Genomic DNA, 16209 nt, shown 5'->3' on the forward strand with positions numbered 1-16209 from the left:
GCACATTCCAGTGCTGAACAGCCATGAAACTGAAAAAAAAAAAAAATCTTCCTTGTTTTTAACAAGAATACCTCAGAAAACAGGTCAGTTTCATTCCCACAGTCCTGGCTTCATTGAAAGTGGAGCTGTTATTTCTGTTGTCCAAACAACAGTATTTTTTATCTAAATAGCTTAGACTTGTGTTCTTTAAGTTGAATACTTCTAATTTTTTCATCTTCATTGTTTTTAAGCTCAACATTTTCTTTCTCTTTGGGCTTCTCTCCAAGTTTATTGCCCCTCTTAACCCATCGATTTCCAACTGGGCGTAATAACCTAGGAGGGTTTTGATTTCTACTAAGAATAATGGAAGCTTGAAAAATGTTTCAAAGAAACTCCACTCCTATTATGACAACAAAAATAAGTGTAGAATTTACTAGACAGTACAAATGATGTTCACTAAAATGATTCATTATAAGATAGAATGTTATTTTCTGGAGAAAGTGCAGAAAAAGGAGATGTTGAAAAAAAAGAATTCCATTAAGGCAATCCACTTTATTAGGGCTATCTCAGTCTGGATGAGGTAGACAATGAGGTAACAACACACAAAGCAAAATCTCAGTGGCTTAATGCAACCTGTTTGTTTTCTCATGCTCTGAGCAGGCCAGCAGGTAACTATACTCATCATAATACCCAGATTTCTGGGCTGGAGAAGCATCTCAGCATTGGCTCCTATCTGGAGTCATTGTGGCAAGTGAAAGGGAACATGTTGGATTGTACACCAGGTCAAAAGTTCCACTTGGAAGTAACTCACATCACTGCCACGTTTTATTTGCCCAAATAAATCATATGGCTACATCTAGCTTCAGAGCATGGTAGAGAAATGCAGACCTACCAAATACCTAGAAAAAGAAGAATTTTAATATTTGTAAACCGCCAAATAGCTATCAGAACTTTTAGCTTCATCCCAAACTGGAAGAAAAATTAAAGCAATGTATAATTGCTTCTGAATTAGCCATATAGTGGGTGAAAGATCCATTGTCATATTTCTTGATTAAAATGATCTGGGTGTTATGTTTATAAATATATCACTGGTATTTGGCAGACAAATCTGAAAAAATTCAATCACGTGGATTGTTTATATTAAAAAATGTGCTAGCTTAGCTGAGCATGTCAATTAAAATTACAGATTGTAAAAAGAAGATAAAAATGGAATTCTAACCTGTTTCTGATTCAACTGAGAAATAGGGCTGCCCCTGCAGGATGCTGTAGACAACTTTAGCACTGTTCCCATACGTTGGGTCATCAGCATCGGTGGCAGTGACTTGGACAACAACTGTGCCTGTAATGATAGAACATGAATTGAAAATATAGTTAAGGGCCCATTTCAGATCCCAGATAGGCACACATAAAGAGAAAGCATGATCTTACTTCTGTCCGAGCCTATCATGGCAAGGCAGTGGGGAACTTCAATAATATGCTAGGTTAAAAAGGCTTGGATCCCTCACTCTGAAGGAAAGTGATGGCCATTTATAAATACTGTAAGGATTAGGTAAAGGGAAGCATGGGAATGATCATGTCTTTGGGTGGAACTGATCTCAATCCATCTCGAAAGGTGGGATTTGATTGGATTCTTGCTATGGTACTTCTTTTAAGTTATCTAGGCCCTAATCAATCCGAATCTTGCATTACTTTGTCCATAGGGATTAGTTTAGGAGTTGTCCAATCAGGAGGCCACTCATGATTTTGCTGGAAATTCTGTCATTGGTGCTCTTTCTATTGGACTAGATTACAGGCGTGGGCAAACTTTTTGACTCAAGGGCCACAATGGGTTCTTAAACTGGACCGGAGGGCCGGAACAAAAGCATAGATGGAGTGTTTGTGTAAACTAATATAAATTCAAAGTAAAGGAGCGGAGGGGAGAGCAAGAGAAACGGATAGAACAGCCGGATCCGGCCCGAGGGCCGTAGTTTGCCCAAGGCTGGACCAGAATGTGCTGAAGAGGAGCCTGAAAATGCAGTCGCTATTTAGTGACATTAGAGATGGCAGCCTGAGAACAACGCTGAACAGAACAGAGAATTTAGGGAAAATAGAACTCCAGTCAAACCATGTCGAAAGCCTACTTCATTTCTGGGCTTAAGTAATGTGACCAGTAAGTACTTCCGTTGTTTAAAGTAGTTTGAATTGAGTTTTCTGTTACTTGCAAATAAAAGCATCCTAAGTGAAAATCTACCTGATAATTCTAAGAGATTGGAATTCCTTGAACCTTAAGTGAGGTAGTTTTGGATTAAATAAAGATTAATTGAAACAACAGAGGATACACATATGGCACCTTAATACCCAAAAATGATCGTAATTAAATGTACAAAGAAAACTGTGGTGTTTTACATCAGCACTCTCATTTTAGGGAACCGGAGTCGCCTAATAACCTTTGAGGTGTCCTTAACTTCCATAAAATTCCATGCAAATGTTTATGTATATGCTTGCATGTATGTTTCACTGAAGTTCCATAGATTTTTATCTGATCACAAAGGGGTCTGTGACTTCCAAAAAGATCCTCTGATTAAGATCATTATGTGGCTGACTTTTGGAATTCCTGGTAGATAAACAGTAAGCACACCACCAAGGTTCTCCTGTCTATGAAGAGGGCAGGGAAGCTACATTTAGGGAATACTAGAATTTTTACATAGCTTGGGTACTATCTAACCAATGCATGTATTGAACAAATATGCTGCACTGCTGAGTTTGGCTGCTCTGGATGCAGCATGTTGGTGCATGAGATAGAACACACACCCTTTTAATTCAATGAGGGACTTGGGGAGAATGAGAACATCATGATTTTAGAGTGAGAGCTAATAGCAGAAGTCAACAAACATGTTCGTATTTGACATCAATACAAATTTAATAGCTTTTAGAATACGACTGTCTGGACGTTTTGAGCACTTGTGAGTAGCCAGATATTGTACTGGGGGCTGTGCACTTGTTTTCGCCTTTTGTCTTCACCTTAGAAGTTGACATTATTATTTATTTGTTAGAGATATGGAACTGGAGGGTGAGAGAAATCAAGTTATTTACCTAAACCACACTGCTGTTTATTAGTAGAGGTAACTTCAAACTCAGGTCTGTTTGATACCAGAGTTCATTTTTACTATTCTGCTGTTGTTTCTTTATGTAATTTCTTTAAAATGCTTTTATATATCAGAATAATGGCATGTTAATTTATGATAATGATGACTATCAAGATACCCATGCCTATATGCAAATTAGAAAAAGACCTTTCTAACAGAAGTACTTACTGGACACATTACTTAAGCCCAGAAATGAAGTAGGCTTTTGACATGGTTTGACTGGAGTTTTATTTTCCCTAAATTCTCTGTTCTGTTCAGCGTTGTTCTCAGGCTGCCATCTCTAATGTCACTAAATAGAAAGACCTTTCCTTTTCTCAAAATATGTTTCTGTTTAGCCACTCACAAATATTTGTATTATATATTTAATTCTATAATGGTTTCAAATGAAACAGAAACAGACTCATAGATACAGAGAACAGACTGACAGCTGTCAGAAGGGAGAGGGGAAGGGGTCTAAATGAAAAAGGTGAAAGGATTATCCCACAAACCTTATAGACAGATAACAGTATGGTGATTACCAGAGGGAAAACAGGGTAGGGGGAAGCAGAGGAGGGTAAAAGGGGGATAAATGGTGATGGAAGGAGATTTGACTTGGGTCGTGAACACACAATACAATATACAGATGATGTATTACAGAATTATACTCCTGAAACCTACATAATCTTATTATCCAATGTCACCCCAATAAAGTCAATTAAAAATTAATCTCTCTGTACAAAAAAAGTCAATGGTACTCCTGAGAGTTGTTCAGTGACAACTTGCACATCTGGTTACGATTGTCCTGGGTGGTATTGATGACAAGACTATCCTTTATTAATTCTGTCTTTTACCACCAAATGGAAAAATATTCTTCCTTAACAAATCTTCCTTTTAAAAGAATTCTAATCCTCCTCTTTGCTTGGTGATAATTTGTGATTTTTTTCAAACAAAACAAAGTGGCTTTAAGTAATGAGATGAGCAACTTCTTCGTGAGAAAAATTTAGATGTTTTACAAGCATTTCCATGGTTTAAATATTTTCAAAGTCTTGGAACTTTGGACTGAAACAGCTGTGATATATGACTCAGAATGGTAGAAACATTTTTATTATGTAATTTAGCTCTTTTGAATTTGATACTGAGTGAAAATTAAAATAACCCTTACATGAGTAGTTTAATATTTGTCATTGTCTCCCATGAAGTATATTAATGTGGCTAAGAATGATGTCAGTAGGATTTTTTTTTCTTAGTTGAAATTCTGTTTACCTTCTCCCAGTCTAAGCAAATTAAATGCACACATATTAACTTTAAAATTGGTAGAATTGTGTACAAAATCTTCATTTACCATATTAATGTTATTTACTAATTTCCACCAATTAGTAAAGTATATCTCCCTTAGACATCCTCTGCATATTTTCTATGGATTGAAAAGAAGTTTTCTTAGAGTCTCTTCTCTAAATATACAGTCACTTAAAGCAACAGTCATTACTCTTTAGTCTGGACTGTAAATCCAGGCTTTTGTTTCCACTGGGGAGATTCTTACTTGGAGCCTTAATGCCAGTACATGAATTAGAAATAGAGAAGGCTGCTGTTTTCCAGCCCAGGAAATAGAGCAGGGATTTAAGGTGGGAGAAGTAGATGAGAGGGCTCTTTCTTTTTCCTACTCTCACTCTACCCTCATCTTTAGAGGAAATGCAGTTTTTTAAAAAAAGGATAATAAAGTGAGACTAGAGTAGTATTAGGAAACATGGGGGTACTTACAAAAGGGACATAAGTAGACTGTTTGAAATATGGTACTTTAGAACTTAACATCTATATTTATTCAGTCAGTAAATTTCACTCATAGGATTCTTTGTTCAGTTAATGAACTGGAGGAGAAGCATTGCCTGGTTGAAATCACATCCCACTCACCCACATCAGACATTTCGGGAACTGTGGCTGTGTAGACCTCCTTGGTGAATATTGGTTCATTGTCGTTGATATCATGGATCTTGATGACGAATTCAGACTCAGGCTCTACAGGAATCCCTGTCTTTTTGTTTACAGCTTGAGCTCGAAGGATGTAAGTAGGTTTTTCTTCCCTGTCTAACCTTCTGGTGGCTTGTATATCCCCTGTGTTTTCATTGATAATGAAGAGATCTCCTGCTCCATCTCCTGAAAGGATATATTTAAGTGATCCATCTCCTTTATCCTGGTCTGAATGTAACTAGTGTAGAAAAAAATTAAAGAAAGTAAAAATCAAATGTGATTCTAAACTGTTTGTCTTTTATGATGCATGCTTTCATTCAATCCTTTCTAAGGGATGCAGTTCTTTTCTTCTACTATTACTTCAGTCCCCCATAGTAAATACCATTCATTAATGAACATGTTTCCTTATAATCATAGAAAATTTCCAGAACTGAAACAGAGCTTGGAGAAAATTTAGTAATCCTTATTTTGAAGAAGGGAAAACCAAAAGCCAGAGTAATCACAAGACTGGCTGGAATGAAACTATTTTTACTACAGCTTTTAGATTCTATTAATACACTCGCCTCACTTTTATGTATGCAGACACGCTAAAGAAGCAATATATTATTAAGAAAAGGATTTTGGTTTTTGAATCAGAGAGACCAGGTACATTCTGCTTCTATACTGAATTTAGGGGAGCTAGTAAATCTCTTTGAGTCCAATATAATGGAGACTATAATCATTTTTCTACATGAAATTTATGTATTTATTTATGAATCAATGAATGGAATTCAACTCGAAGCATTTGAAAAACATCTTAAGTACCACTATGGACATTGCCTTGAAAACCGCCGACTACATCATTTACAAGGTCACTTGGAATAAGAACATTTAACACTTAGATTTTAATTTAATATGGGAAAGGACCACTTATAAAGCAGAGCTGCCTAAAATTGCATAGTCTGCATTAGGAAGTAGTGGGTTCCTGCTCCTGAAGGTAATCAAGCAGTGATTCTAATATGGTTAAGTCAATGCAATGGGTCAGGGTAAAGGGTTGAATTAAATGAATGTGAGGAGACCTTTGAATTGGAAGAGGATGATTGTAACTTGGAAAGTAGCCCATGTTACCTAATCCTAAAGATTATTTCCAAAGAGTTGACTTCCTTTTATTTCTCTTTTTCCCACTTCAGCAAGAGTATCTCATAGGTCTTCTAATCTAACCCTTATTTACAGATTTCCCCAAAGTGCTCTTTATTGAGAACTATTTTCAAACCCCTGTTATAAATATCAGCTGCATATAGACAAGTTAGTTTCAGTGGGAAGGCTGCTAATCTCTACCTTATTTCAACTTCATCTAACCAGGGTATGGACCGTGTTACAACAGTTATGGCAACAATAGCAACAGGTAAACCAGCTCTTTGCCCTCCTGATTAATACTGTATGGAATGCTCACAGTAGTGTCTAGAAATAGACAAATCTAAAAATAGAATTTCAGGGTAATAAAGGGATTCTAAGAATAATGTAACTCCGCCTTTCTAAAAGTGTATCACATGGAATGTAATTTATATAAAATGCTGACTCAAAGGGGTTCTGTGGTCCAATAAGTTTGGCAAATACTTTATAGTCTGTCTCTTTCTTGGAGTCATCCGTAGCCCATTAACATATGAAAGACTGTGAATGTCCACAGTTCAAAATTGTATTTGACTTTATTTAATCTAGCTTTCCCGAGTTCTCTTATGTAAAGAAGCCTTTTTGGGTGTGATCCATAGTGATATTCCCTAAAACAGTTTTCCAAGAAGCACAGTTTGGGAAACATGAGCTAATTGAATCCATCATCGCAGAGTCAAGAAAACTGAAGTTCCCTTTTATGTAGTGTTTCCCAAATCACACCGCTCCTGTGAAAGCATCAAAAGTATAGAATTAAAGTGCAAGAAGAGGCCTTATAGACTATTGGGTGCAACCTCCCGGTTTTTAGAGATGGGAAATTGTGTCCAATGACACACAGCTAATGCTGGTTAATAGCAGGGTTTGAGGAAGAGAATATTAGTCATACAATTAGTGGCCTTGAAAGCAGTTTGACAGAAATAATGGAAGATAAATGCACACGGGGAGGAAATTGCTTAGAAGTGAGACAAACGCAGTAAGAAATGTAAAACAAGAGCACTCCATGATTTGTGTAATGTGATATGCTAAGAAAACGTTGAAACCATGATTATACAGAAAGAGCCACTGGGGAACGTTTAACTCTCCACCATCAAACTCTAATGACTGAAGTGAGCTCTTAAAAAGCTATTTCATTAGCTCATGAGGAACGCAACCAACATCACTGCCCATTGGGTCCTGGCTCCAGGGCAGCCATGGTTAGCGTCCTGGCACAGTGCAGGGGCCCTGCAGCCGCAGCCCTAAGTATAGGTCTTGCTCATTCTATTTCCTCCCCAAATATAGGATCCCAACAGTCAGTTAACCTCCCTGTGCCAGGTTCCTTATCAATACCATGAGGATGATAAGAGCTACAGGACAAGGCTGTCATGAGCATTTAATTAAAACCTGTATATAAATACCACATTAAACGCTATGTAAACGTGATAAAAGCACGTATGTGTTTTATAAATGACAAAGCTCCTTCCAAATTTAAGAAATCATTACTATTTTTAACTCTCAGTTCATCATAAGCATATTTTTTTTTGCTCTGATTTTGACTTTGAGAACTTTGTTGTGAGGACTTTGAAAACCCAATTTTGCAAATACACAGTGTCTCTAAGGTGAAATCTGTTATCAACACCCAGTATTCTTCTACCAGGTGGCAATTGCCAGTTTCCCATGTGATTTATTATATTCTGCATTCCACTAGATTATAGACTCCCCTTGGCCTGTTCTCTCATCCCTCTCAATGGTAATTGTTGCACACTTAGTAGGTGAATACCACATCTGGTCACAAGATTTATTCAGGTAAAAGTAATCAGAAGCTTATTTTTAGCTGTCAGGAGAGACCATTTCGATGACTTATAGAACAAACACCCGAGACGGCTTGGAAGAGCAGCAGAGACACTAAGTAAGAGGGTGAACAGGGATTGCTCTGCCGATCCCAATTCTGATTTACCAATATTTGAAACCCAGTGGGAAAATGCACCTCTCCACTCAGGCGCATGATGATAAAACAATTTAACCTCATCTCCTCCACCTGCAGGGTGTGTGTCTGATGGGGTGCAAGGCAACAGGAAGCTCAGAAGCTTTTGTATAATTCTTTCCCTACTCCCCCCACACCCTGTTACCTTGAACTCCCCTGGGGCCCAGCTCTTATCTCTCTTCTTGAGGAAAAAAGGAAACATAAGACATTGTTGCTAGTGAAAGGGGTGGTGACAAGCAGACATTAGGGGTTTATTGAGCACTTAGATTTTAATTGGATTTTTCCTTTTGTGATGTCATTCATCACGGCCACTGTAAAGGCAGAAGTTAAACAACAACAAATAAAAGGTTGTAGGCTGCCGGAGGCATGTTCTTACTAATTTCAGTTGAATGTGGCTGTTCCATTAAGCTTAATCATCTGGTTCACTTTTAATGATTCACCATCAAGTAAAAATTATCTGCTTCCCTCAGAAAGGCACATCTCATCTGACGCTGGCGGGACTTTACTACGTATCTGTGGCATTTGGTTTTAGAAGGAGATCTTGCTCTTATTCGTTTTTCGGTTGATTTATTGTTATTATTTTTTTTAAGTGCATCACATTGACAAATTTGGGTTGTGGATATGGCCCCATGGAGAGTGTCACCAAAGCTAATCTTAGTGTCCTCCATCCCCTTTCTCACTTGATTTTAGGATAATTCTATGTATCAAGAATATATGTTCCTAAAGTTGCCAGATAACTTAGCAATTATTACCAAACATTAGGCACATGGTCCAATCTGAGCAATATGAGGGAGGAATACAAGTTATTGTCTCAGTTCTGAAAAAATGTCTTTAATAACCAATGAAACCTCAATACAATTATGTCACTTATATATGCTGAAAAGAGCAAAGAAGTTATAAGCACATTAAGTACACTGACCATTGTAATTACACTAGGGACTGGGACAGAAGTCACCTGTTAAGGGTGAAGAAGCTACAAAATTTTAATGAGCCATATTTCAGGTATCATCCTGTTGCAGAAAGTAATGAATAATGTATGGAAAATGATCCATTTTAAAAAATGTTGTGCCATATTAAACACGACTTAACTGTCAACCAAGACCATTTAAAAACACTTATTGTCTTGAAGAGGCAACACATAAAAAACAATACCTGTCTTCTACAAACTTGCAATTTAGGCTTGTAAATACTCATATATAAAAGATACAGAATAAAAGCAGAAATTAGATAGTTGATTACTTTGGTTAAGTATTAGGAATGAAAAAATAAATGGAAAGATGGAGAACAGCATAGACAGAAGTTATAAGTTGGACAAGGTGGAGTCAGGGAATGTGTTAGGTCTTTGATGATTTAGGAAGAGTTCTTGGAGGAGTTTAAATTTAGTAATGGGAAAAAATGATTTAGCAACCAGATGAGTGCATGGCATGGTTTCAAGGTTCAGTGTGGGAGAAAGTCAAAGGACGCCTTGAGTAGGTGCCTGGGCTAATAAAAGTAATAATGTCAGCCAAAATAGAAATACTCTTTCCCTTGAGTTGCAGGATCCCATATTTTCTCACACTGCACTAAGATATGCAAGGCAAGATGCAGCTTCCTTATGATTATTATTGCCAATCCTCACCTGAGGATATTTTCCCATTCATTTTTGGAGAGAGTAGAAGGGAGGGGGAGAGACATAGAAAGAAAAACATAGATGTGAGAGAGACACATCAATTGTTGGTGCGAGGGTGGGGTGGGGGTGGGGGGTTGAACCTGCAACTGAAGTATGTGCCCTTGACCGGAAATGAACCCATGACCCTTCAGTCGATGGGCCAGTGCTCTATCCACTGAGCCAAACCTGCTAGGGCCTTATTTTTTTTATAGCTTATCCCTCAAGCTCTAATCCTATTGACTATTAGGAACTCTATATTAGGTTGAATATTGAGTCAATAATTTAGTGCAATTCAATAAAGTCTGCCTGATTCAATAATACAGTCTCTTTAGTTAAGTTTTAAAAATACATCCTAGTCTTTCTGGCTTCAGCTTTCTTCCCTTGCCCCTGATCTAGTCCAAGATGACATTTGGGTGTATGAAAAATGGAGAGCCACATGGCCTGAACCAGAGGGAAATTTGGGGCTTTTGGAACCAAAGGTAGTCCTTGCACTGTCGTCTGGCCTGCTAGTCTTCTAGCGTGCTAGTCTCTCATCCATTACTTTCCTGAGTGGTGTCTGTGGTTCTGGCAGGTGGAATTATGACCTCAGCTCCTTAAGGTCCCAGGTGACCTGCTCTATTCTCTTCTCCATAGGCCCTGATGTCTGACTGTGACTCCTTCATTGTTCTTGGTTGTAGCTAATGAGTTGCTTTGTTCTTGGTAGAGACCATCTATAGAACCATCCACCTTTTTCTTGCCCTGGAGAAACTTTGGAAGGCTCTTGGGAGCTAAAATGAACTTCTTCCTCACTACATGATTTCCCAAAGGGAAAAGGAAAAAATGACTCCCCGTTCACCTGTACCCACAAACTTGCCCCTGCTCCCTGGCCCCCTTTCAAGGACTTCAGAGATATTGTCTCAGGGCAGTAAAATGACTTCAAATACACACAAGGGCTGTGTGTGTGTGCACGTATTTAGGAGCCAAAGATGTGAAATGCCTCCCTTGGCTGCAGGAGTACCCCACCACATGAATTTTGGTGACAAGAAGAGCTGATTCCCACTATAAAATCTGAGAGGAAAGCTGGGATGGAAGCATGGCCTGCAGCTCTGAGCTTGGCACCAATAATTTTTGGTGATGACATTTATACATGACTAGAGGCCCAGTGCACAAAATTTGTGGATGGGAAGGGGAGGTCCCTCAGCCTGACCTGCACCCTCTCCAATCCAGGAGCCCTCAGGGGATGTCCTACTGATGGTTTAGGCCCGCTCCCTGGGGGGAACGGGCCTAAGCCGCAGTCTGGCCTCCCTCTGCAGGAGGCAACCAGGCTGATCAGGGGAAGGTGCCGTCCCCATCACCCTGCTGCTGCTGCCACTGCCGGCCGCCGCAGCTGCCAAGGTGTTTTTATCAACACAGACTCTAGTCCCTTAACCACTAAAAATGACAACTTTCTTTAGGCATTTTCAGATGTCTCTTTCATAGGATATGACATTTCTTTCTTTCTTTTATCCTCACCTGAGGATATTTTTCCATTGATTTTTAGAGAGTGTGGAAGAGAGAGGGAAAGACAGAGAGAAACATCAATGTGAGAGGGACACTTTGATTGGTTGCTTCCTGCATGAGCCCTGACCTGGGCCCCAACCAGGGAGGAAGCCTACAACCTAGGTACATGCCCTTGACCAGAATTGAACCTGGACCCTGTGGTCGGCAGATCGAGGCTCTATCCACTGAGCCAAACTGGCTAGGGCAGGATATGACATTTCTTAGCCCCTCCAGCAGTGGACTGTGGAGAGCAGCCACAGTGTTTGGACATTTTCAAGCCTCAGACTAATGAGAGGGCACAGTCCTCTCATTGCTACCTGCAAGCCCCAGCTTGGAGGGCAGAACCCTCCCAGCACAATTATAGCCAATAGCTATAGTTGTAAGCTTGAACCTATGGTCTGAACACGTGGCCCCACGTGTCTGAGTGATGTGGGCTTGACAGAGTTCAGGTGCATGTAATTGAGTAGGATAGAAACCCACGAGAATGTTGTAAACATCTTGATAATGCCCTTACTTTGCCTTGTGGCATCTGGCTATAAAATAAAGACACGGCTTGTAGTCCATGGCACTGTCGCTAGCTCCCCATCAGAGAGAACAGCGTCCCATCAAGACCCAGCTTTCATTCTCTTGTCTGTCTTTTCTCAATCCCTCACCACCCCCACTCAGGTTCATCCTTGCCCATGCTGGCGCGGCACAGCAGACCTTCGTTTTTTCCTCCAGGAGTGAGATGGAAAAACCCTAGATCACCTTCTTGGATTCTTATTACCCAAATTACCAAGAACACTGTGAGTGGCATACTGGGAGCTTAGCCAATGAGCGGTCAGAAAAGGTGTTTCCTCTACAGCTCACATGCAGAGGCAGGACTGCCAGCGTGCCCCGGCTGGCAGGCCATGTTCTCTGCAGGCCTGCTTGCTGCCGCCACCCTGGCTGACAGGCAGGCCCTACTCCCTGCTCTCTGTGGGCCCTGCTCTGCTCTACTCTCTGCGGGCCTGCACCATCTGTGGCTTGCCTCACTGCGCAGCAGTCCACTCCCACCCACCTGAGCACGCAGCCTCCTTCTGAGCAGTTGTGACTGTTACAGCATCCAGGCTAATTTGCATATTACCTCTTTAAATATATAGATTAGTGAGTTTTATTCTAGTTGGCCAGACCCATCTTCTGATACATTGAATGGGCTCTAAAAGAATCTGGAAAATCTCCTTTTCTCTGACAAAACCTAGGATTGGGCTATCTCAATATCCTATGTTCTTTTTCTGGTTATACTATGTTGCCTCTTGTAATGACCTGAAAAAATTATTTTCTTCTATACAGCATAAATAATTTTGTGGAAAATTTCCACTTTTTAACAATGGAAATATTTTATCTTTAAAGTGTTCTTTCATATTATTTACTAGATTTGTGCACCGGTGGGGTCCCTTGGCCTGGCCTGCAGGGATCAGGCCAAAACCAGCTCTCCGATATCCCCTGAGGGGTCCTGGATTGTGAGAGGGTGGTTTTAGGGTGATGCACTGGAATTGGGCTCCCTCCTCTCTGGTTACGGGTGCATCACCTGAGAACCACAGCTTGGCAGCTCCTGCATTGAGCATCTGTCCCCTGGTAGTCAGTGTGCATCATAGCTACCAGTTGGATCATCTGCCCCCTGGTGGTCATTGTGCGTCATAGCTACTGGTCGGACGGTCAGATGGTCACTTAGGCTTTTATATATATAGATCATTTGGGAATTGGTTTGGCTGGGATTTGGGAATATAGTAATAGCAGTCATTTATTAAGTCCATACTATGGGCTAGAAAATGTGCTGAATTTATTATATAGATTATATAATTTTTTACTCATTATGAATCTCTTCCTATCCCCTCTACACTAATGAGGAAACTGAGGCAAGATAAAAGTTAAGTAACTTTTCAGCATCATACAACCATCAGGAGCAGAATTTGAGTTCAGGCACTGACATTACAGCCTAGTCTTTAACTACAACACAAGTATTTTCTCTCGATGTTTACATACAGTTCTATGAATATTCATTAAAGGCTTACTCTGTACCAAACAATATTTTAAGTACTGAGTTATAGAGATCTAATGCAGAATTTTCCAACCTCTGCACCATTGGCAGTTTGGGCTGGGTAACTCTTTGTTGAGGTACCTGTCCTATTTATCAGCATCCTTGACCCCTACCCACTAGATACCTGTAGCAGCTTTCAAGTTGTGACAATCAAAAACGTTTCCATATATTGCCAAATGTCCTTCGAGGGAAGAAAATTGCCTCCACTGAGAGCCATTGATGGAATTCTCTATCTACCTACTATCTATCTATCACCTTTCTCTCCTCCCATCTTTTTTCTCATTATGTACCTTATAACTTTAAAAATTCATTCAAATTATATCATAAAGGGTTCCGCATTTATAGAGATAACTCACGACCCCACTCAATTCCCTCTTTTATCTTTTGTTAGATTTAATAGCCACTGAAAAAGACCTTGTGTTATGTGGAGGAGAATTTTTGAAAAAGTTATAAAAGTGAAAAAAATTTCAATCTAAACTCAAGAAAAATTTATTCATATCCTTGACATTTATCTTTTACACTCAATGCTTTGAATTTAATGTCAAAAGTACCAAAGTAACTAGTAAGTGAACAAAACTTTAGGTTGTGGTAGATGTAGTAGGCAGAATAATGGCTCTCCCAAAGAGGTTCCTATACTACTTCCCAGAACCAGGGACTATGTTCCCTTAAAGGCAAAAAGGATTTATAGGTGTGATTAAGATAAAGATTTTCAGATCGGAGATTATCCTGGATAATCCTGACAGCACCCAGCATAATCGCCAGCATCCTTATAAGGGAAGGTAGGGAGTCAGAGAAGGAAATGTGCAATGAAGCAGAGGGATTGATTTGAAGATGCTTCACTGCTGTCTTTGAATATGGAGAAAGGGCCGACGAAGCAAGGAATGCAGGCTCAAAAAGGCAAGGAGAGGGATTCTCCTAGTGTCTCTAGAAGAACACCTTGCAGACACCTTGGTTTTAGCCCAGTGAAACCCATTTTAGACTTTTGACTTCTAGAATTGCAAGATCATAGATTTGAACTGTTCTAATTCACTAAATTTGCGTAACTTGTTAACAGCAGAAATAGAAAACTATGACAGTTGTTTCTTATCTCTGGGATTCAAGGTGAACTGAAACTGTATGTTGTTTCAGTTCAAGAATCCCAGTGAAGAGGGAAGAAAACTACTAGGTGTACTGGTTAATAATGAGGATTTTTTTTTCAATTGATGGAGTTATACATATGTTGATATACAGTATATGCGATTTGATATATATGCTATTTTGTTGTATTGACAAGCTTCAAAACTTCATATGTCAAATTTTCTGAAGGTGTTAACATCATAGATATTTTTACACTTAAAAATGTCAAATTTCATGCCAAAAAAGAGCATTTGCGGGAAGTTATAATTCATTACTTTATTTTGAAGAAAAGTGCTGCTGAATACTTTGGGAAGCTTATGGTGAACATGCTCCATCTCAAGATCCTTGTGAATGCTGGTTTAAACACTTTAAAAGTGATGATTTTGATGTGAAAGACAAAGAACGCCCAGGTCAACCGAAAAAGTTTGAAGACCAACAATTACAAGCATTATTGGATGAAGATGCGTGTCAAACTCAAAAACAATTTGCAGAAAGATTAAACGTTGCTCAGCAAACAATTTCCGATCATTTACAAACAATGGGAAAGATTTTATAGGGAGGAAAATGGGTGCCACATCAACTGAACAAAAGACAAATGGAAAACTAAAAAGTCATCAGTAAAATGTTGCTTCAAAGGCACGAAAGAAAGTCTTTTTTGCATCGAATTGTGACTGGTGATGAAAAGTGGATTTTGAGAATCCCAAACGCACAAAATCCTGGGTTGATCCAGGTCAACCATCAACTTCGACTGCAAGGCCAAATAGCTTGGGAAAGAAGACAATACTCTGCATTTGGTGGGATCAGGAAGGTGTGGTGTATTATGAGCTTCTAAAACCAGGTGAAATTGTTAATACTGATCGCTACCGACAACAAATAATTAATTTGAACCACACTTTGATCGTGAAACGACCAGAATGCTCCAGAAGACAGGGCAAAGTAATTTTGCTTCATGATGATGCACCATCACACACTTCAAAACCAGTTAAAAACACGTTAAAAGATCTTGCCTGGGAAGTATTAACCCACCCGCCATATTCACCAGATCTTACTCCTTCAGATTACCACTTGTTCCTATCGATGGCACACACACTTTCTGAGCAGCACTTCAAAACATACGAAGTGGGAAATTGGGTCTCTGAATGGTTTGCCTCAAAACAAGAAAAGTTCTATTGGGACGGTACCCACAAATTACCTGAGAGATGGGGAAATGTGTAGCTAGGGATGGACATTACTTTGAATAAAGCACTTTTGATGTTTTTCTTGAAATTATCGTGTTTTCTTTGATTACAAAATCTGCAATTATTAACCGGTACACCTAGTAACCTTTGGTGACGCTTACTATGTGTCTGGTACTGCTTAAGCGCCTTGTGTGATACATCATTTAAGTCTCATAACAACTCCAGGAGATAAGCATTACTTATTACTTTCTCCTTTTTTTCCCCTGAGGTCAGGGAGGTTAAGTAACTGGCCGAAAGTTAAGGGCAGAGCCAGGAAGGATACCAAGATCTGCCTGACTCCAAAGTCTATGTTCGCTCACATGAGCACATACTGCCAAACAACACTTCCTAGGATGATTACAAAAGTTTCCCGATTCATTGTATTTATTATATTAGGCCCCAGGCTAAGTTATTTGTAAATTCTATTGGCACAAATGATACAAACTGTAATAGAGGTTATTGTTCATTTTGGATTTATCAATTAAACAAATGCCGTT

At 39.3% G+C, this 16209-nt stretch overlaps 1 protein-coding gene across 2 annotated transcripts in view; it reads right to left on the minus strand.

Moving 5' to 3' along the window:
• The window catches only part of CDH6 (cadherin 6), a 140589-nt gene that overhangs the window by 21331 nt on the left and 103049 nt on the right, over positions 1 to 16209 (minus strand). For both annotated transcript variants that reach the window (XM_080681482.1, XM_080681481.1), the window contains exons 3-4: positions 4992 to 5286; positions 1199 to 1318 (exon numbers count right to left, since the gene is read on the minus strand). In XM_080681482.1, coding sequence (XP_080537608.1) covers positions 1199 to 1318; positions 4992 to 5286 — 415 coding nt within the window. The remainder of the gene's footprint in view (positions 1 to 1198; positions 1319 to 4991; positions 5287 to 16209) is intronic.

This window comes from Plecotus auritus (assembly GCF_963455305.1).
Source record: "Plecotus auritus genome assembly, chromosome: 7".
Lineage (NCBI taxonomy): Eukaryota > Metazoa > Chordata > Mammalia > Chiroptera > Vespertilionidae > Plecotus > Plecotus auritus.